Raw genomic sequence first — 23725 nt, 5'->3', positions numbered from 1 at the left:
TATTGCTGTTTGCCCTTTCTCTATAATAGAAGTGTGAGAGATGAAAGGAAATTAGTAAAATGTATATGAAAATAATATGTAAATTTATTAATAAATAAACTGTAACAAAAGGATATAACAACAGAGGCATGATATAAAAATGACAAGAACATGATATGAAAACAAAAACTTGATATCAAAACAACATATGCAAAAAATGACTGATAAAGTGATAAAACTTATTCTAATATCTCCCTGTACACCACATTAAGAATGAAAACACACTTTCAGAGTGCTTGACTAATTTCCCTTGTGATGAAGTATTTAGAACTTTAACTGTAACGTCACATGCTCTTCAAACTCGAGAGAACGCAACATATAACTGACCATGTGCAAAAACGGGTTCAGGCAGGAATATGTCTACTCTGTCTAGAGTTTGTCCTTGTGATTTATTAATAGTCAACACAAATGCTGGCATCACGGGAAACCGTCATCAAATCAATTTAATTGGGAGGCCAGTGTCAGATGGGGACAAATTAATTCTTGGAATCAGAACAACCTTTCCCTCTGCAGACCCTGTTAATACTTCAGCTTCGATAATGTTAGGTCGTAATCTTTTGATAATAAATATGATACCATTACAAAGACCCCATTTACTATTGAGATTTCTCAAAAGCATGATGATTGCACCCACTTTCAACTTTAATTTATGACACGGCATTCCCGAAGGAGTAATACTATTAAGAAATTCAATGGGAAAATTTTCCTTTTCAGCATTATCTGTGGAATCAATGGAATCATCACTCAAATATGTGTGAAAATCTCCATCGAGTATATCCAAATTTTCTTCATTTAATTTTTGAACATGCTCACTTTTTGGACAAAGAATTGCACATTTAGATATATTTTTAATATTATCTATAGATATAGTATTTCCAAAGGTAGCTTCAATAATAGATCCATTACAAATCATTTAACTTCCACACTTCGCTCTGTGGGTGGGTTCCTGCCTGAAACCTCGCCCTCCAGGAAACAGCTGGGGGAGGGCACAGCCGTTTCCAAGAAGACCCCTGCAGGACTGACTTCCTTCCAGTTGGTCGTGGTTCTGGCCATGATGTCACACCCAGGGTTTTTATATAAGTAGATTATGTTCTTAAATAATCTTTTAGATAAAAAGTACTGGCTTTATTGTAGTAGATTATTTTTTGTCATTGCAAATATAATCTTTAGGATTTTGCATATTGGCACTGCCTAATAAACTTTTATAAGTCTAAAGGAAAATATGTGTTTTTGCTTTGAAGTTTATCAATATACGAATTAGAAATATTTGTTTCACAGAATGAAATTGAAGTGAAATAAGCCAGTCAGTATCACATGACCTTACCCATATGTGGATTCTAATGAGCAAAATAAAATCACATTTGGCAATCCTATATAATAAAAGGATAATATAAAATCTACTGAATGGTGGAACAACCAGTCGCTATGATGCACACTGATCACCAGGGAACAGATGCTCAACACAGGAGCTGCCCCACTGGTGATCAGTGAGCTCCCACAGGGGGAGCACTGCTCAGCCAGAAGCCAGGCTAATGGCTGGCAAGCACAGTGGCAGTGGCAGGAGCTTCTCCCATCTCCACTGCAGTGCTAAGGATGTCCAACTGACAGCTGGGGAGTGGGCCTACTAGTAAGCCATCAGTTGGACATCCCCCAAGGGCTCCCAGACTGTGAAGGGTGCAGGCTGGGCTGAGGGACCACCACCCCTCCTCAGTGTATGAATGTTGTGCACTGGGCCTCTTGTTTATTATAAATATAGCTCTAACTTGTTTCAAAAATACTAAATAGATACTTCTCCAAAGTGGACAACAGAAGGCCAAGAGACATATGAAAGTACGGTCAAATTCACTAATCCTCCAAGAGATGCAAATAAAAATGTCAATGAAGTATCACCTCACATCTCACCTGTTAGAATGGCTATCGTCAGCAAATCAACCATGGACAAGTGTTGGTGAGGATGTGAAGAAAACGGAACCCTAGTACAATGCTGGTGGGAATGCAGACTAGTGCCGCCATTGTGGAAGACAATATGGCATTTCTTCAAAAAGTTAAAAATTGAACTTCCATATGACCCAGTGATCCCACTTCTAAGAATCCCAAAAGACCAGTCAGAAAGAATACATGTACTCATATGTTCATAGCAGCGCAATTTATAATAGGCGATATTTGGAAACAGACCAAGTGCCTATTAGGAGATGAGTGGATAAAACATTTTGGTACATGTACACAATGGAATACTATGCAGCAGTAAAAAAAAAAAAAAAGAACTCTTACATTTTCAACAGCATGGATGGACTTGGAGAGTATTATGCTTGGCCAAATAAGCCATTCAGAGAAAGATCAGTATCACATGATATTACTCATGTGGAATCTAATGAACAAAATAAATCAGAGACATAGAAGCATGGAACAGACTGTTGAACCTCAGAAGGAAGGCAGGGGAAGGTGGGTGGATCTGAAGAGATCAACCAGAGAACTTGTACGCATATATGCATAACCCATGGACTCAGACAATAGGTTGGTGAAGGTGTCAGGCTGGGTGCAGGGGAGAACTAGAAGAGGTCAATGGGGAGAAAAAGGGGACATATGTATGACTTTTAACAATAAAGATTTTTTTAAAATGTTGATGGCAAAAATTTGTGTTGGTTTGGTTTTCCCTTCTTTAGGTTATGAAAAATTAGTTTTTCAAATACATTTAACTTAAAAAATGTTGACATTTTAAAAAAATTCTCACCCGAGGATATTTTTCCATTGCTTTTTAGAGAGAGTGGAAGAAAGCTGGGAAGACAGAGAGAAATATTGATGTGAGAGAAACACATTGATTGGTTGCCTTTTGCATGTGCCCAGACCAAAGCCCGGGCTTGGGAGGAGCCTGCTAATGAGGTACATGCCCTTGACTGGAATCCAACTCGGGACCTTCCAGTCCACAGGCCGACACTCTATCCACTGAGCCGTACTGGCTATGACTGTCGACTTTCTAAAAATATTTGACTCCAGTTTGATTATTGAATAATGTAGATAGTCTTACATATTCATAGTTAAGACTACCATATTTTAAAAATCATTTACACAAAAAGAACTGTTTCCAGATTGAAAATAGAACATACTATGTATATTTCAATTGGATACAGTTAATTTCCAAACATATATTGTGAATTAGAAAATTTATGGAAAGTTATGATGTGAACGATGCACTCACATCGTACATACGGTTTCATAGCTTTATAGGACTATATTCTCTGTGTGTACTTGATCCACACTTCAGACAGAATTGTCAGCAAGATCATTGCTGGCTAGTAATACCTGCATGATGTTATCAACAAAATGATGTATGTGTTGCATAGTGATTAATAATATATGTTATAAATTCTTCATTTGCCTGAAAATGACTGAAGACTACTGCAATTTTTTTTCCACACACACACATCACAAATAAATTAATATATGAATTCACCATTGACTTTACCATCACAAAGAAAATTAGGAAAACATTTTTGTTATGAAGGCTTAATGTCAGTTTTATTTTTTTACCAGTTAACTTCTCAGAGTTGATTCTAAAAATATAAAATTGTGACTGTTTCAGGTGGACTTCAACATTTATCTGATTACCCTGTAGTGGTCTGCTGCATGAATTACATGCCATAGTTAATGTAACTGGAGATATTCCACACTGCTGTTTAGATGCAATTGGAAGTAATTGCATTTTCCACAGATATTGTATATACTGGAGGTATGACATTCAATTGAAATAGGCACATAACAATGGTTTATATCTTTTAGTGTAAATCTGAAAATTCTCTTATTACATTTCAATGAAGTTTATCTGTGTCTTTTAGGCAATTCATTATCAACTTTTTTAACGAACTTATAGAAATATTCTTTTAAAGTATTAGTATTATGAAATCATCTGAAAATAGAAAACATTGTATTTAAGGAAAGCCATTTGAGTTGGTGTAGGACACTGAGCTGAGTGCTTGAGTGGAAAGATGCATGCTGATATTTTGCCTAGGTTTCACTGTGATAGTGGAAATAGTTATTTAAAAAATGAAATAAATTATAACTTAGAACTATAATTAGAAGTAAAATTATAATATAGTGCTAATAAAAAGCATGGCATTATCAGTTCTATTGATAATCATGGAGTGCTTCTTAGAAAAGGTAGACTTTGAACTAGGGGTTGAAAAGTAGTTTGGTTATTTTTGTTTGTTTGTTTGTTTTGTATGTTAGTGTTTTGTTTTTCTTTTACAGAATAAATGTTTCTGAGAGTCTAGGTTCAGAAAGATGATTGAAGGTCAGGCAGACCAACTCACTTGCCTGTAGGTTCCTCTGGTAACCTACAGTGCTTGTGCTAGGTGTGATGTGACCTAATATACCTTGTAGAAATGCCCTCTGTGGGACAGTGGCATAGTTCATTGTAAGAGAGCATAAGACTTAGCCAGTGTCCAGGTCAAAGGCTGTAGTAATTTCAGATAAGAGACAAATTGGTCCTGAATGGGTGATAGTCAAAATGTAAAATCTTGGCAAAGAACAGTAGATTACCAAGACCTAGCAACTGTGGGGATTAGAGAGGAAGGAAATTATTGAAGAGGATTATGAATATTTTTCATTGATAAGTGAGTTTCATTTTGAATCTGTTAATTTTGAGGTATCTTTGGGACATCTGTTGGAAATTTAGATCATGAATTCAGGAAAAACTTTAGAGTTGGTGACCTTTGCCTTGAAGTTGTTAGGGAGGAGGCGTTGATATTGTACACTTTTGAGCTTGTCCGTGGAGGCAGTAGTAAGCAATTTATAGAAAGAGTCAATAAGAATCATTAAAGGGAAGAACAAGAATTACAGAGAATCAAAAGGAATTTAATGGAAGTAATAGTAGCATACTGTTTTCTTGACACCAAGAATAGGAAGCAGTTTGTGGCATCTGGTCTCTCTATTTTAAATATATATTTTTCTCTTTGTAAATGGTATTTTGTCACTGTGCAGACATCTGGGTCAGTATTCACTTTTTACCTAGCAGTTTTAGCATCCACTGATTTTCTTTGACCAAATGAGTTATTTCATTAGGAGTTAAAAATTGTGATTTTTGTAATTTTATTATTCTACTTGCACTAGTTGGCATTTTTCTGAAAAGACAAGCTTTTTTCCCTTTTCCATTGACATTTTTGGCTTCTCTGAAATACGGTTTCTATCGAAAGTCAGAATATGTTTTTAATACTTTTTCTTTAATACCTTTTCCTCCTTAGTGGAGGAAAATCAATAGAACAGCCCGGTTCCTATCCCATGGTAGTTAGCCCCAAAATCCTTGACATAAAAATTCTACTTGAGTTTCTCTATACTTTCAACCCCTCTTGTCTTCCTGGACATTTAAGGTGCTGTCATTAGTAATTTTATGTGCCCTTTATGACTTATTTGAATTTCTCATGAGTATGGACTATCACGTGAAACTGATAGTTTTGCTTTGTTTTGAAGTTAACATGTTCACGTTCTAAGGAGGGGCTCTTAGTATTTAGGAATACACGAGCTTTAGTGTTTTTATTTGCCTCATTTTTTTTGGACTTTGTCTCTGTCCTCTGTTTATTTTACATTTCTGTGTTCCTGTAGGCAAGGTCAGTCCCCAGTCTCTGGGCCAGGAGCAGCATCCAACTCCTACCAGCATTCTTCTGCACTCACATTTATGCTCTGTCACAGCTTTCTTGAGCTGCTCTGACCAGAAATGTACCAATATTTTCTAGTAAAAAGTACTTGTTGCTAATGTTTAATGCTGCTATTGAGTTTTAAAAAGTTCATTTTCTGGCCCTAGCCAGTTTTGTTCAGTGGATAGAGCATTGGCCTGGGGACAGAAGGGTCCTGAGTTCAATTCTGGTCAAGGGCAGGTACTTGGCTATAGGCTTGATCCCTGACCCTGGTCAGGGTACCTGTGGGAGGCAATCAATTGATGTGTCTCTCTCATATCTATGTTTCTCTCTCTCTGTCTCTCCCCCACCCTTCCACTCTCTTTAAAAATCAATGGAAAAATATCTTTGAGGATTAACAACAACAACAAATAGTTTATTTTTGTAGGTTAATTTAAAAAACCTTAAAAAATTTCATGTTAAAGTTTACATTGGTTAATATGTATAGATTAAAAGTTGTTTTTTTTTTTTCATTTTACAGTATTGGCATAGATCCAAGGCTATAAATTTATTTTTAAGTTTTATTATCTGACTAGATGCCCGGTGCACGAAATTCGTGCAGGGGGTGTGTGTGTCCCTCTGCCCAGCCTGCACCCTCTCCAATCTGGGACTCCTCGAGGGATGTCTGACTGCCCTACCCTGCAGGCCTGGCTCCCCCCAACTATCCTCCCCTGCAGGCCTGGTTCCCCCCAACCGCCCTCCCCTTCTGGTCTGATCTCCCACAACTGCCCTCCCCTGCTGGCCATCTTGTGTCCACATGGGGCGGCCATCGTGTGTGTTGGAGTGATGGTCAATTTGCATATTACCTCTTTATTATTTAGGATGGGACTCATGAAGGAACACAAACAATATCCTAAACTTTGCTAAGGTCTAGACTCTAGACAATGCAAACCTTGCAAATAATTGTTTTTCTATGTTTATATTCACTGTTCATGGTTTAAGTAGCAAAGAAGAATCAGTCATGTATGTAAGATGTATAGATAGCCTACCCTTCACAAAGTTATTAAGGAGAATGTCTCAGTACTTCTCTTGAAGTGGGGTATTGATGTAAGTGGGGTGAAGTCAGGTTAACATTTCTAATTTGTTTGTATAGGAGCTATTTAGATATTGAACTAAAATGTTTGCGTTTCCGACCTTGTATTAGCCTTCTCATTTCTTTTTAGAGCATTGAAATTAAGTTTTACAGCCTGATAGCCAAAGAGAATTGTTTAAGCTGTGATTCAAAGCAATCATTCAATAGCTTGTGGTTGCTCTTGACATTTTAACCCATACATGCTGAGACATGAACATCACAAAAAGCTTCTCTCTGGGAACAAACAAAGGAGAAAATGCCAGTCACTTAACCTCCAGTTGTTAACATCTCAGGAAATTGTGCTGTGAATATTGTCCTGTTTTTGTTTTGTTTGTTTTTTGCTTTTGTTGCTGGTAAAATAGATGATAAGCCAATTTTATAACATAAAGTGGCCATTAAGTGTTCTGATGTTGCTAAGGGTGGGAAAGTGATCACAAAACAGTGATTACTGGCTATGGAAGAGATGGAAAAACTGTTGATTTGGATACAGGAAAAGCAGTTAGCCAATGACAGCATTTTGGAGGCAGTGATATAAGAAAAAAGGAGGATGTTGTGCTCCTGGAAGGAGCACTGAAGGTGACTTGTTTAAGGCTAGTAGGGAGTGGTTTGATATATTGATGAAAAGGAGTGTTTGTTTATAGATTATACTGTACATTAGACATGTACTGTATATAAGAAAATTTAAAACAGGGATTCATTTAGGGGTCTGGAACAGATTAATTCAATTTACATTATTTCTAATGGGGAAACACTGATTTATGTGGGTTTTTTTTTGTTTGTTTGTTTTGTTTTTAACAAATTGCTTCTCGAGCAGCCTTTCAGAACAAATTAAGTTTGAGAACCGAGGTCCCACTGTATTTATTAACTGACTAGTTTGTGTGTGTTTCCTTTCTTTTTTATTTTTTTAAGGAAATCAAATGTTTAATACTATTTGAAATTAGGCAAGCCCCTCAATTCAGGGGTCCTGGTAGAACACAAAACATACTCGGGAGCCAGGCAGCAAGGCAAATACCTTTACTCCTGCAGGAGGGTGCACAGCACATGGTCTGGGAGCACACGCACACCGAGCAGGCGGTCTGCTTGGCTTTTTAATCCTGACGCATGTGACCTGGCCCTCAGTCTAGTTTGGAGCTCAGGTGCACAATCTTGCGTGATTGCCTAATTCAAAGGGACGGGTTGGCCTTTGCCGTTTCAAGATGGTGGCCCCCAGGGGAGCTGAAAGCAATGCGGCCAACATGGCGGCTGCCAAGTTATGTCCAAAATGGTGGCTGTCTAAGCTGTTCTTTGATAGAAAAGATGATTTGCTTTTTCTCACAGTACTATTTCCTTACACAATCAGTTTTTCAGGTTGTATCACATTTGGTCAGAATTAATGGATACAGAGGATGAATATCATAAGTCAGATTGAAACTGACAATTGTGCATTGTCACAGAAGAGTATTAAAGATTCAAGTTATCACTCTAGCAATGGAAACAGCTTTGGTCTCCAATAGCTTAAAGATATCACTGTCATGTCACTGTGGACAATTATGTGTCTACTAGATTCCCGGTGCACGAATTCTTGCATTGGTGGGGTTCCTTGTGGTGGCCTGTGGAGATTGGGCCCCAGCTCACGCCCCCAGCCTCACAGCCTTGCAGCCCTGCCTGGCACCCCACCTTGGTCTGGCATTGCCCCCTCACCTCCACATTCTCGCCTGCGGGGTGATCGATTGGGGCCGGCCCCCTCCCCTGCCCCCCACTCCCAACCAGGCTCCCTCAATGCCTGGGAGCCAGGCAGTGGCCCCGCCCCTCGCCACTGGTCACAGTCTGCAGGATGATCAGCAGGTGTGATCGGACCCCTTCTTGCACCCACCTTGGCCTGGTGCCACCTGCTCACCTGCTCCACCATCCCACCAGGGTCCCACTCCCATCAGGGCTGGCAGCGGCTCATCACCAATGCCTGCCACGTTTCGCTCTGTCCCCTGGTGGTCAGCACATGTCATAGCGAGTGGTTGAACTCCCCTTAGAACAATTGCCCGAGGGGACAATTTGCGTATTAGGCTGTTGTTATATAGGATTATGTACTATGTATTGGGATAGACTAGTTTTTTTTTTTTACTTAATGTTTGAAATAATGCTTACAAATAGCTAGTGAATATTACAAGCTCAGAACAGCAAAAGGGTCTTACATCTCTTTCTCAAAGTCAGAAAACTACAAAGATCTAAATAGGGAGCCAAATTCATTAGTCTTTCTTATTTTAAACATTTTTTATAACTATAGAAAATACCTCAAAATATTATTATGAGATTGGAAAGAAGAAGAGAAAAAAACCAGTAAAAGTTTTGTATGGAAAGTTTTTTTGTTGTTGTTGTTGGTGGTGGTGGTGCATATATTTGGCTTGGGGAGGTTGATTTGGGAGCAAGTGCAAACCAGGTGCATCATTAATTTGCAGAATCTGTTTTTTACAAAACAACTTTTTGTTTCTTTTTGAATAGAAAGATGAAAATTACAGAAGCCTCCCACGAGATACTAGTCACTGGTCTAACCAATTTCAGAGAGACAATGCTCGATCATCTCTGAGTGCTAGTCACCCCATGGTGGACAAATGGCTGGAGAAGCAAGAACAGGTAACATAAGAAATCCTTTACCATGCATTTTTGGTATAATATCCTAACCCATACACCAAGATATGTTTTCCTCCATTTCAATAATGATTAAAGGTAAATTATTCTAACAGACTTTAGTTAACTAGCAGGCTGTATGTCAGAGTTTGTCTAACATTAATGTAAAATATCTCTGTGGTGGTTCCTGAGCACAGGTTTCTCATAAGGAGTTATTAATATTTGTGATTCTGAAACATCACAACTTTGGGTTTTGTTATGTGGCTGAGGCACAGATATTTGGCAGTGAATAATGCAATTTATAAGAAGGCTTTTAAGACCACCCATGGGTTCTTCTCTTCTTCTATAGGCAGTAAGTCAAAGGATCTGAAGAGGCAAATTAAAATTTCATTATACCTGACTTAACTTTATGAAAGAAATATATGCTATTGTGTTGTTTCAGAATTTAGATTGCCATGCTTGTGGATTTATCCTTTCTTATGTCAAGGAACTATTTTAGTTTTATACTTTTTATAAGTGCTTAGTTCACTTTGCATGATCACCACATATAATTCATGAAATCGGCATTGTTTACCACTCAGTATAAATAACAGCTTCTTGTTTTGGGAAGAATTGTTTGCAAAGTTTTTATATCATTATTAGAGAGGCCTATTCTTCATATGAAGACTGAAATTTTATCTGGTTATTTTTGTTGTATAAAAATAAAATTCTGCCCTGCTGATGTCGCTCAGTGGTTGAGTGTCGACCTATATAAACCAGGAGGTCAGGGCACATGCCTGGGTTGTGAGCTCAATCCCCAATGGGGAGCGTGCAGGAGGCAGCCAATCACTGATTTTCTCACATCATTGATGTTTCTATCTCGCTCTCCCTGTACCTATCTGTCTAAAATCAATAATATATATATTTTAAAAAAATTCTTTCAGTTTTCTTTTTTTTAAAGTCTTATTTATTGTTAGTCACAGTGATTTCTTTGCAGTGGGAATGCCCGTTTTCTTTACAGTTTTAGTAGTTTTGATGTTAAAAATTCACTTATTAGTTTATTTCTTCATTTAGTTATTTTCTTAAAAGGTTAATATGGATGGAAAACTAGGGGAGTACTCAGTGAGAGAATGTTTTGTTATCCATTTCAGTAATTTCTAAAAGTATTAATTTTGTTGTTTAGATACTGGAATAGCTATTTTTTAATTCAGATTAATGATATCAGTGGAAAGAAATACTTAAGTGTTTTAATTAATCCAAGTCTATGTTTTATAGGATAAACCTAAAATATTTTTTGAATGTAGGATGTTCTAATATGAAACTATTAGAAAGAACAGTTTGACTTTGATACCACTGATGGTAAAGCACATGCACTGATTTTTATCCTAAGTAAATATTAGCATACAAAAACATTGTGTGATTGAAATAATTTTGGAAGTTCTATTTAGGAAAAACATAATTTTCTCAAAATAATACAGATTTTAAACTAATTGGTATTAATTCATTATCACATTGAGGAAAATGTTGTTAAGACTTAGATTGTTTAGTATGGGCCTGGAGTCAGACCTGCTGATTGTTATCTTTTTACCACATACAAGATTTGACCTGAGATTCTGTCACATTGGTAAATTAGTCCATACCTCCGTTTACTTGTTTATCAAATGGGGGTAATCATAGAACCTTCCTCAGATGGTTGCTGTATCGAGTAATGTAATACTTGCCAAGGAGCTGGAATCATGCCTGGTTAAAATTATCTGCCGATACTAGAAAATTTAGATTGTATAACAAGGAAACATTCATTACTCATTACCAAGAAGCCTGGAGGAAAGGAAGGGGGAGGCAGAGGTGGTAGTGGAGAGTGAGGATGTTCATTTGAAGCTCAGTGACCTCACTGTGAATCTGGATTCTCCATCTCTTCCAGGAGCCTTCACAAGGCTCCATGCTGTGCTCTCAAGCTTGTCCTTTCCTGCCAAGGACCCAACCATCATATCCTTGCATAAAGGAAGAGGAGCAGTGCTTTCTAAGATGTGGGGACTTGCATTATTTGCCTGTTCAGTTCTAAATCAAAGGGAGTAAGAGTACCAGTCTTGGTTTAGTTAGACTAATTGAGCTTGACCTCCTAGAGCTGGGGGTGAGGTGTAGCCAATTCTCTTCCCTGAAGTACAGCTGCTCATCACTGAATGTAATCAGGGTTCTGTTAAACAAGGAGGAATGTACAGTTAGCTAAATCAGTAAATATGACCATTTTTATTGCAAGATTAGGAGAAAAAATTGTCATCCCAGAGTTTTAAAAATATTATACATTTAATTATATTCTACTAGTAAAAACATAACTTTTATCTTACTACTGCAGTTGTAGACCTCTAAAGGAAGTAATAGTGTTTGTCTTTTTAAATTTGGTAAAAAATAGTTCCTTTTTTAAGCAAAAGGGATTGCATGTAGAAGCCACATTAACATATTTCCCACAAAAACTCTTGATTTGTTTCTCTTGAAGTTATTTGAAGTATTTTTTTCATAATAAGCGAGCTTTGTAAAAAATAAGTGCTTTCTTAGTCTATGGAATCTAATATAGATGACATTAGCTATGATTCCTGAGCCTAAAACATCTTTTTCCTTGGCTTAAGCTTAAAAAATGATGATCCATTCACTAAATTTACATAAGCATGATAATTAACTAGACTGAAATCTATTTAACTGGACAATAACAGCAAAAACTAATCAAACCTATATTAAAACTTAGGCTGAAAGTAAGCACAATTGTTTGTGCAGAAGAGGACTAATAGGTTATGCTGCATGCACTGGAAATCTCTTCCAGCTATTCTCATTTAATTGTGAATTTATTCTTTTAACTGTTCCCTGTAGTCACCTGACTTTAATGGCCTGACATCTCCTCTGTGGCTTTTTTCTAGTTAGTTTTTTTTTGTGTGTGTGTGTTTTTTTAATATATATTTTATTGATTTTTTACAGAGAGGGAGGGAGAGGGATAGAGAGTTAGAAACATCGATGAGAGAGAAACATTGATCAACTGCCTCCTGCACACTCCCTACTGGGGATGTGCCCGCAACCAAGGTACATGCCCTTGACCAGAATTGAACCTGGGACCCTTCAATCCGCAGGCCGACGCTCTATCCACTGAGCCAAACCGGTTAGGGCGTCTAGTTGGTTTTTACCATTATCCTATATAGTAAAAGGCTAATATGCAAATTGACCGAATGGTGGAATGACCGGTCGCTATGATGCACACTGACCACCAGGGGGCAGACACTCGATGCAGGAGCTGCCCCCGGTGGTCAGTGCACTCCCACAGGGGGAGCGCTACTCAGCCAGAAGCCCTGAACTGGACTCATGGCTGGCAAGTGCAGTGGTGGTGGCGGAAGCCTCTCCAACCTCCACGGCAGTTGGACATTTCCTCTGAGGGCTCCTGGACTGCTAGAGGGCGCAGGCCAGGCTGAGGGATTCCCCCCCCCCCCCCCCCCCACTGAGTGCATGAATTTCGTGCACTAGGCCTGTAGTAAATATAATAAAGAGAATGGTATCACATAGATAAAAGAATGTTTTATATGGTTTCAAAAAAAAAAATCAACCCTCTGCCTGTACAATTTGGGATCACCAGGGTAGAACTGATGGCTGTCTTCCTTATGCCATCTGGACTAAAGAGGTTAATAGAGTTCTAGATTTTATATGTGTCAAATGGTTTTGTCTTTGCTCTATTTCCTACTAGAGAGCTTGTCTCTCATTATCTCTGTTTTGTTCGAAGACAGTTATAACCACATCAGCTTTGCCAGTGGGAATAAACAGTAGGGATGAAAAGGACAAAAGAGTGTATAGAATGCTGAGTTGCCAGGCACCTCTGGAAGCTGAACATGTCTTTTTATTTTTGTGGGATTGGTCCTACATAAGGCAATATTGAATTTTCTTTCCCTCTGTTAAAATATTGGTAAGTTATGCCTCTATAACCAAAGATAAATGATGTATATTACTAGAACTCTGTACCAGGAAGCACTTGGCATCAAGCTCAACATTTTTCCCCCAAAATAGTAGTGTTGCTTTTCAGTAAGTAGTTCACTTTGCTCAGAATTGCCTATAGCTGAATCCCATATCAGGTTCATTTCAGAAGGTAGAGGATTGTGTATCTTTCAAAGAAAATCCTTTCCTTATGTCAACCTTGTGACTCCTTTTTCTGAGAGATCTCAGAGGAAGCACAAAGGATTTGAAGAATAAGTGGGTGGTTGTTGTACTGCCTTGAAAAAGTGTTAATGCTTCTGCAATTTTGATTTCTCAGACCAAAGAAACTATAAAAGTAACAAGCCTTGTAATTTTGATGTTTGATATACTTTACAAAATCTGATTTCCTTTTAACCATTACCATTTCTCTGACTATATGTAGACTATAATTTAATGTTGGAAGTTAATAGATTACATGCCAACTTGTTCTTATATCCCCACTGTTTATTGCAACTAATACATTCTACAAAAGCGGAGTCAGGAACTTTACAATACATGATTAGAAGAATTAAGGACCAGAAAGTAGATGGACTTTAGAGGAAGTTAAGCTAATTGGGAGCCTGCTGTTTTCACTAACGTGACTTGGTGTACAGGCCTGAAACCAATTAACAAAGATAGCAAGGAGGTGCTAGTCACCTTCCAGCCACAGCTTAAGCTCTGTTATAGGGGAATGACTGCCCTAACCTTTAGAGAAAAACCCATGCTCTAGGTTTTTTTTCCATTAAGCAAAACCTTTATCTAATTGGCAGATTATACTAAAGGAGACAAACTGTTTTAGGAAAACTATTTTGAATGATTGGTGATGACACAATTCGCCTTTGTACCATTGCCTGCAAATCCCTCCATTCAGGTCAAGTCTCACAGTCTTGATACAAGGAGTTTTAGGAGCAATCTCAGTATATTTTTTCTATTTTATGCACTTTTTTCACTGTCTCCTGCCATGATGCTTTTACTTCATCCTTCTTTATGCTGAACAAGCATTCCTGACCTGCTTATTATTCCTTCTGAGATGAAGATGGCTAAATAGGAATTCTGTCTGTTTTTCATTAGCCTGTATTTGTTGAGTCCTTAGATATTAGGATTACAAAATAGCTAAGTGTTGGATAAATAGAAAACATATTTAAGTAAAATATTGCTACAGAATGAATGCTTATTTCTCTTATTTTCAAAGAAGAATAGTTAAACTATTCTAAAAGTATTATTTTGATACTTTTTAAACGTTTGAAAATATTTATGTATTGTAATGAATATTTACTTAATACACAGTGAGTATATTTGGGTTTCATGGAGGCAGGTTTGGCTGCCTGCCTCCATGAAAACCAAACACATGAGACAGGTGCTGGTAAGCAAAAGGAAAGAGGTTTATTTAACTGCTGGTCACCTGAGAAGATGGGGGCCTTTTATCCAAACCCCATCTTAGCATTCTCAGTGCAGGCAGGGGTTTTTGTAAGGAGGGAGAGGGTAAGCAAACAAAGAGGTCAGGAGGAGGGGCTCTGGACATGCTCGTCCCCATATGGACCTTTAATGTCAGCATACTGGAGCTGGTCACCTCCTGCCAATTCCGGCAGTTGGGTGATCTGCATCAACTGAAGTTATGGTCATGGCCTTTAAGGAAACTGTTAGTATGTGAGTTCCTTTTATCAATTTGTTACTACATTTTATTCTAATTCCATTTAATGGTTAGTCAGAGTAGCATAGAATTTTTATTCCCTATTACATATTCACAAATCCTGGGAATGGTAGGCTTCTATGTAAGTGTTTCAATTTTATTTTAATTATTACTAGAGGACCGGTGCACAAAATTCGTGCATGGGGGGGTGGGGGGGGGGGGATAGAAGGTGTCCCTCAGCCCGGCCTGCCCCCTCTCACAGTCCGGGAGCCCTCAGGAGTGGGAGGCAACCCAGTGATCAAGGGAAGGCGATGCCCCCATCACACCTCTGCTGCTTCCACTGCCGTAGCGCAAATGTTGGCCGGCCCTGGTTACCTGAGCCTTGGGCGGCCTTGGGTGGCTAGGGAGCTGAGGGGGCTGGGGGACTCCAGAGGCAGGCGCCCCAGCGGGGCTGAGGGGACTGGGCGCCACCATCTTGTGGCTGTGGGTGCTGCCATCTTTGAGGGTGTGGCAATTAGCATATTCCCTCCTTATTGGCTGTGGGCACCACCATTTTTGAGGGCGTGGCAGTCAATTAGCATATTCCCTCCTTATTGGCTGTGGGCACTGCCATCTTTTGAGGACGGGGCAGTCAATTAGCATATTCCCTCCTCATTAGATAGGATAATTTGAGGCCTTGGTTTTGAAAATCTAGGGCAAGCATGTCAAACTCAAAGGCTAACACGGGCCAAATAAACAAAGTTTAAGTTTATGTGGGCCACACACACAAAAAAGCTTCAATTTTCAAAGAAATGTAGGATTATTTCGATAAAGCATGCTGAATACAAAGGGCTGAAATAAATGAGTAATCATTAACATAAAATAATAGAACATTTTAATAAAAATTAATACTTTTTCTTGAACATTAACTTACCAGACACTGAATAACTGCACAAATTAAATGTAACGCAAATAAAACTATTTTTCTTGTTCTCCGATAGCAAAATATTTCCTGTTGAGCACACCACACAAGTCAGTACAAAACTAATGATGTGGCAATCGGTTGCTAAAATATTCGCTGCTATTATTAGTGGAGAGAAATGGTGAGCCTGCGCGTAAGCATGTAAGGGAAATGAATGCAACACGATTATAGTAATCAGTCATTAGGAAACATTGTAGTTCGATATTAATAATTATGTATAACAGGCTATTGTAAAAATTAAGTTACAAATTTTTTTCCTTTTTTCTTTTATTATGGTAAGATATAGATAACAAAGAACATGCTATTTTAATCACAGTTTAGTGGCATTAATTACATTCACAGTATTATGCAACCATCACGTCTAGTTTCAAAACTTTTATATCACCTCAAACAGAAACTCTGTTTCCATTAAAGAACTCCCCATTTCTCTCTCCCACCAGCCCCTGGCAATTACCATTCTGTTTTCTGTTTTTATGAATCTAACTATTCTAAATACTTCATGTAAATATAATAATATAGTTTTTGGCCTTTTGTAACTGGCTTCTTTCACTCAGCATAATGTCTTCAAGGTTCATCCATGCTATAGCATGGGCCAGAATTTTCCCTTTTTCAGGCTGAATAGTATTCCATGTATGGCTAAATCCCACTTTAATTAACAGGTGGAAACAACCCAAGTGTCCACTCATGCTTCAGTGGACACTTGGGTTGTTTCCACCTGTTGGCTGTTGTGAATAGTGCTGCTGTGAATGTGACAAAGATCTCTTCAAGTCCCTCATTTTGATTCTTTTGGGGTACCAGGTCTGCCAATTTTAAGCCGTAAGGTCTTGAAGCACTAAGGTCCCCGTGCAGTTAAAGGTGTTCCCACCAAGTGCTCTTCGAAAATCCTCTTGGATGCCTCTGGCCATGGAGACGTTAGCATCGTCGGTGCTGTTTGCAGCCTGGTTCTGTGTCCCTGAAGCTGCCTCTCACTGGGATGTACTTCTGCTTTCTTCTTCACTGCGTTCCTCCAGTCTTTTCTGGCGGGGGGGGGGGGGGGGGGGAGGGGGGCTTCCGCCCATGTATAGGTGGAGCACTACAGATTACTCTTTTTTTTAAAAAAAAAATTAATAAATCCTTATTATTCAGATTATTACAGTTGTTCCTCTTTTTCCCCCCATAGATCCTCTCCACCCAGTTCCCACCCCAACCCATGCCCTTACCCCCACCCCAGTCCTCATCCATAGGTGTACGATTTTTGTCCAGTCTCTTATTGCACCCCCCACACCCCCTTCCCCCTGAGAACTGTCAGTCCACTCCCTTTCTATGCCCCTGATTCTATTCTATTCACCAGTTTCATGTTCACAGTAAAACACAAAACTTTTTTTTCCCAAATATATTTTATTGATTTTTTACAGAGAGGAAGGGAGAGGGATAGAGAGTTAGAAACGTCGCTGAGAGAGAAACGTCGATCATCTGCCTCCTGCACAACCCCTACTGGGGATGTGCCCGCAACCAAGGTACATGCCCTTGACCGGAATCAAACCTGGGACCCTTCATTCCGCAGGCTGATGCTCTATCCACTGAGCCAAACCGGTTAGGGCAACACAAAACTTTTGAAGAGAGTTGTCATTTCACCTGGCTATATTAATGCCAATAATAGATTATTTTGTTGATCTTCAATAATACGATGACTGCTACATATCTTAAACTTTAGCTGAATTTTAAAACATATTGATTAAAGCATCCCATATGTATGTAACACAAAATTATTTTCCATTAGCCTTACATATTTCTATTTTTATTATCAATGAACTGTGGACTAGAAACATCAAGTGAAGAGACCTAGGGGCCTGGGAGAAATTCTTCTGAAGAGGACATACTCATTTCCAGGGGAGCCTTGCCAGCCACATGCAAGGCCTCCTTTTGCCGGGGTCCAACCCCAGCAGGTCCAGGGGTTCCCAAAGGCATAGACGGAGTCGGCGAAGAGGGAATGACACGGAGACAGCGTTCCGTTGATCAGCAGCCTAGCCAGGATCTCCAGCCAGGATCTCCAGCCAAGTTCTGGTCTGGATCTCCAGAGAGGTTCTGCTTAGGATCTCCAGCCAGGTTCTGTATCCATGTTCTCTTGCTAGGTTCTCCAGCCATGTTCAGTCACCAGGCTCTAGTCAGGTTCTCTTGCCAATTTCTGTAGTCAGGTTCAGTCCAGGATCTTTTGCCATGTTCTCTCGCTAGGTTCTGTCTCTAGGTTCTGAGGCCAGTTTCTGTCCAAGATCTTTTGCCATGTTCTCTCCAGTGAAGTTCTTCTGTCTCTAGAGAACGTTCTGTGTAGGTTCTGTGCCTAGGTTCTGTCTCCTAAGTTCTGTGTCTTGCTGTCTTGTTACATCTATATTTATACCAGTTGATTCAATTCTATCAATCTCTATTACAAAAGTTAGGGCGTTTCTTATCTCCATTCCAGGGAGTAGAGATTATGTAGCTTAAGCATAATTGTTTGTAGTTAAAGTGATTAACTACCCGCCTGGCACTTAGTTAAGGAGTTTCATCCCCTCCCTTACTTCAGGGAAAAATCCCTACCTGGGGAAACAACCTTTCTCAGAGACCTTGGTTAAAACACATAGTGCCAAGTAGGTGAGCAAACATATTAAGAACAGTATGCCATATATGCCAGGTCCCTTGAAACAGCAAGCATGGACCGGCTCCCGGCATCCTTTGGGTAGTATTTTCTCCTGAGAGCTATAAGCAGCATTTCACCCTTACATAAATTCAGCATTGAAGACAGTGTGAGCCTGGAGCATGTGTACCAAAGTTGGAAACCTGCCCTTCCAAGGAGCGGGCCCTGTTGTCTGCCCCTCATTCACTGGCTGTGTGGCCTTGTCAAGGTTTTGTAAATTCCACAAACCTCATTTTCACTGTGTGTGAAAGGGGGAAAATAATACCTGTTGGGCAGATACTGGCTTTGTTTTTGAAAATAAGTGATGTAGCACATGTGAAAATGTGGGTCCTGTTTCTGGTGTAGTGTTGTAGGCACTCATTGCATCCTACTTTCCCTCTTAATTTTCGGTAAGTATAGGTTTAGTGGTTATTCCTCAAGAGCTCTCTAGTATTAAGGAACTAATATTTTTCCTTAAGTAATATTTCCTCTTTCTTATTGGAAGTACCATTTGGTATCCTGGGCTGGTTCCTTTTCATCCCTGGTGTATTTTTAATGTGCTCATCATCCTTTCAGAATTGGATTCTAGTTTCTAAGGAATCTATACCAATAAAAGGGTAATATGCTAATTAGACTGGGTCAACCGGACATCTCCCGGTTTTCCGGTCTTCCAGACAAAGCCATGGTGGTGGGGGCCAAGGCAGAGGCAGTTAGGGGCGATCAGGCCGGCAGGGGAGGGCAGTTACGGGCGATCAGGATGGCAGGGGAGTGTGGTTAGGGGTGATCAGGCCGGCGGGGGAGGGCAGTTACGGGTGATCTGGCTGGCAGGGGAGGACGGTTAGGGGTGATCAGGCAGGCAGGCAGAGGCAGTTAGGGGTGATCAGGCAGGCAGGCAGAGGGGTTAGGGGCAATCAGGCAGGCAGGCAGGTGAGCCTTTAGGAGCCAGCAGTCCGGATTGCGAGAGGGATGACATTCCCCAAGGGGTCCCAGATTGGAGAGGTTGCAGGCCGGGCTGAGGGACCTCCAACCGTCCCTCGCCCCCCTCCCTCCCCCCCGCACGAATTTTGTGCACTGGACCTCTAGTCTTACTATAATTAGAATAAAATGTAATCTTTTAAAATCATTTCTGAATAATATAAACTCACACAAACACATTAGTTTTCATCTCTATGTGTCCATTTTTAATACTCACTTTTGGTTTTGGCAAGCATACATGATTTTAATGCAATTAAATCTAAGGATACTGTTTAAGAATGTTGAGTTTCTTAAAAAAGGCTATGCTTGGCTACTTGCTAAACATCTGGATTCCTTTCTAATATAAATGGCATTAGGGAGTCACAATGCTACTTATTGGCTTTTGGAGTGATTTATGTAATTTAAGGTGTACTCATCAGTTCTCCTGTTCCTTTATGACTGGCCATATTATTGCTTCTTTGGCCTGTGTAGCTAAAAGACTAAAAACAGCAGGGAAATGAGTCAGAAATTCTACTGAGTGAAAAATCTTTGGTGGTGTGTGGATTAAGCTGCATATGGAATCTCTTAGTAGCTCATGATTTTCTTGCTTGAGAACACAGCTGCTAGAACTAGGCATTAAGAGCTTGCACTGTGGATAAAGATATCTACATTCATTGTTAGTCATGACCCCCAGATGCCTTTTTATATTTTCATTGCAGGCAGTCATAAAGATTTTTGTTCTAAGCTGTTCAACTGAATCTGATGATGAAAATAATACATACTTTATATACTAATTCTCTTTATTCTCACTTATCTGTATGCCATTTGTTTTAGAAAATTTTTTCTTCTACTTTCAGTGAGCAGTTGAGCTGCTGTTCTTTAAAAAATACTGGTTAAGAAATTGCATGAACATTTTCAGCCTACAGTATGTTGTTCTCACTAATTTCATGAGGCCTGCCTGTAATATATAACCAACTCCTAAGCCACTTTTAGTTTTGAAATAATATGATGCATATAATCAGTGCAATACCAGCTTTTTCCAGTTGCCTTTAACATGGTTCTGTAATGGTCATAAAAAAAAATTGCTATTTTAAGTGCTAAGACATTGTACCCAATGGTTTTATGCTCTTTGTTCCCTCACTGAGGCCTAGGTATATATGCCCTATATTATTTTCATTTGGTAATTCTTAGAGCTATTTTTTTGTTTGTTTTTTCTTTCACATTTTCTTTTTTCTCTGCTCTTATGGCTGAAAGGAGATTATAGATCAGCTTTTAATAGTTGAACAAATTATAAAGAAATTAAAGTACTGAAAATAAGCATGAAGGTTCCAGAATAAACTCCTGATGATATATGGGGATGTTTTGGGGTAAGTTTTTGGGTTTCATTTCATGTATTGTCTTATTACGTTCTTTTACAATAAGCACATATTAATACTTTTAAATATTTTAATTTTTAGTAAATCTGACTGCCTAAGATTGGAAAAGTGAGCATTTTTTTTTCCTTTTCCTACAAATGCTATAATTCCCAAACTGTAAGATGAAATAGCAATATTGATATTTATTGGAATTAAGTTAAATCCTTTGAGAAGCATAGTCGCTTCCTACTATTAATAATCCCTAATTCTCTGAAGTAATTCATTAGTTGGCCCTCTTGTTCATACTCCACTGAATACATAGAAGTAATATAATAGTAGTATCCTGTGTTCCCACTATCTTGTTTACAAGTTGTGCTCATCCTGCCCCTGCTAGTACTTGGAAAAACTCTCCTCACCTTTCACGGGGCAACTGACTTCCCCTATATTCTGTCAACCATCCCTTTTCAGTCTTAGGACTGGTTTATTCCCCAGTTTCTCTCTACACAGTACCATGTGTGTGTGTGTGTGTGTGTGTGTGTGTGTGTGTGTGTGTGTATTAGATCTTTCAGATCACCAAATATATGTTCAAGTAATACATCCCCACTCCATCAGAAGTCTTTGCCTCCCCATTGCCTCTGCCTGGCTTGCTGTCCCTCCCAATTCATAGATCTGGTTTCTTCTTATCTTTTGTGTATCAAGTCACATATCTGATCCCCCCCAATACCATCCCTAATCCCGGTGTTTGAAGGGGAGTGACATCCCTGCCCTCCAATATTGTCTCTTCTCTCACCACCCTTTTTATTTATATTTAAAAATTTAAATTTGTCTTTTCTTATGTCTCTTCCTTTAAGCTAAAATGGTACAGGAGTAGTTTTGTTTACTGTTTGTTTGTAGCTCCTAATAAGCTCCCATGTATTTTGAGGTGAATAAATTCAAAGGAAAACATCCAACATGCCCTCCCTATTTCTGATACTATGTATGATGGGTGGATCTTTGTCCAGTGGATGAGATTGCGCAGTTATTTTATAATGCCCTATAATATGATGTGATTTTTATTAATTATGAGGTAAAATTTGCAGATATAGGTAATTCAAAGAAAACATTTAAATATTAAGACATATACATATGTAAAGCTTATAAAACACAGTCACACATTTGAGTCATTGATGTTTGCTTATATCATTGCTTGTCACTTAGCATCTGTACTTGGCAAAAAGATTGGAAAATGATTTCAGACTAAAGGATCAAAACATGGAAAAATTTTCTAAGTTTAGTCAAGGTAAAGCAATGTTTTACTTCAGATAACTTGATGTATTGGTGGAGAACACAACCTTCCTTATCCAAAAGTTTATTTAATCACTTCGGATCTTTCTCTGAGAGTGTCTTATAATTGAACCTGGATTCAAGTGTTAAAAGGTGAGTTAATAGACTGTCAGGCTATTCCCAACAACCTCTCAGCATCATCTTGATTCCTGCTGCATTCCAATTGATGAAGTAACCCTGAGAAAGCCACTGAGTCTTTTAAGGCTTTACTGAGGAGGTAATGAGAGAGTAGGACTTGCTGTGACTTCCATAACTGAGGTTTTAGTGGGATATGATAAAAAAAAAGACCCCCCCCCCAAATTTTGTTGGACCGGGACAGTCATGAATTCTGTTAGTTCTAAAAATATTTTATTACTTAAATGTTAAAAAATATTTAGTTATAAAATATTAAATTATTCTTTATAACTAAAGTGACATAATTTTTTGTTTTATTGGAAAAATAATATTTGAACAAACCATTTTATTATAGTTTATATTTTGTGAACAATTGAGTTGAGAGCAGTATAGTTAAAATATTATTTCCTGGATATATTATATATTTTATTTGAGAGCTTTTTTTTTTTTTTTTTTTTTCAGAGAGGTTTTGAGGTTATTTATTTTTATTAGAATGAAGACAAATTATACTGTTACTCTTGGGATCCCAAGATTACAAAAATTTACTTTGTTTTACAGATGAATTTTTTCATTTTAGAACACTGATGTTTGGTGCTCACGTGTATAATATACAATATATGGATTTTATTAATTCTCATCTATCATTGTTTTATATGTAGTATATAGAGTTTTGATATTACTGTCTTTATTTATTCCTTGAATAAAGCTTTTCTTTTTACACATGGGCATTTGGTAGAATTAGATATTTGATATGAAATTGAGTTTTAGAAATTATTTTCAAAGAGAAAAATAATATCCTTTTTTTCTTATAGAGCTGCACCAAAATTTTTTGGATATAGGAATTGATTTTGATCTCAAGATGACCCCACCCTGATTGTAGAGAGTTTTGTTTTTCTAAGTTGATAATGATAGTTGTCCCTGTTCCTTTCTTATTTTTCTCTGGACTCTTTAGAGATTTACATGAGATGAGTGATTTTTAATGAGGGGGTCTTTCCTGTTACCTTGGAAGACATTGGACTATATGGGGATATTTATAATAGTTTGATAACACGATTATTTTATTTTGTGGAAAATGTTATTTGATTTTTGCATGGGTAATATATTCATAGTTCCAAAATCAAACATATACACAGATATGCAAAGTACTGCCTTCCAGTCCTGGCTCCTCTCACCATTTTGATAACGTTTGAATCCTTTCAAATAGTACCATTCTTTAATGAGAAAATGTGAAAGTATACTCTGTTCACATCTTTACATAAATACTGTCTACTGTGTTTGTGTTTTATTTTTATTTTTGCTGAAGATGGCTTGGCAGTCTTTCCCATATTAAAATCTGAAAAGTGCCCATTTTGAATACTTGATAATTTTCTTTTGTATAGATACACCATTGTTTTCTGGTGGGCATGTATATTGTTTAT

General features: G+C 38.3%; 1 protein-coding gene across 28 annotated transcripts in view; it reads left to right on the top strand.

Moving 5' to 3' along the window:
- Positions 1-23725, top strand: part of PARD3 (par-3 family cell polarity regulator) — a 780879-nt gene that overhangs the window by 309086 nt on the left and 448068 nt on the right. For 23 of the 28 annotated variants that reach the window (XM_059655793.1, XM_059655745.1, XM_059655722.1 and 20 more), the window contains one exon: positions 9253-9384. The exons of the other annotated variants lie outside the window; for them this stretch is intronic. In XM_059655793.1, the coding sequence (XP_059511776.1) occupies positions 9253-9384 (132 nt within the window). The remainder of the gene's footprint in view (positions 1-9252; positions 9385-23725) is intronic. 28 annotated transcript variants of the gene reach the window in all.

Source organism: Myotis daubentonii, chromosome 1 (assembly GCF_963259705.1).
Source record: "Myotis daubentonii chromosome 1, mMyoDau2.1, whole genome shotgun sequence".
Taxonomy (NCBI): Eukaryota; Metazoa; Chordata; class Mammalia; order Chiroptera; family Vespertilionidae; genus Myotis; species Myotis daubentonii.
This window is presented reverse-complemented; position numbering and strand designations above follow the sequence as displayed.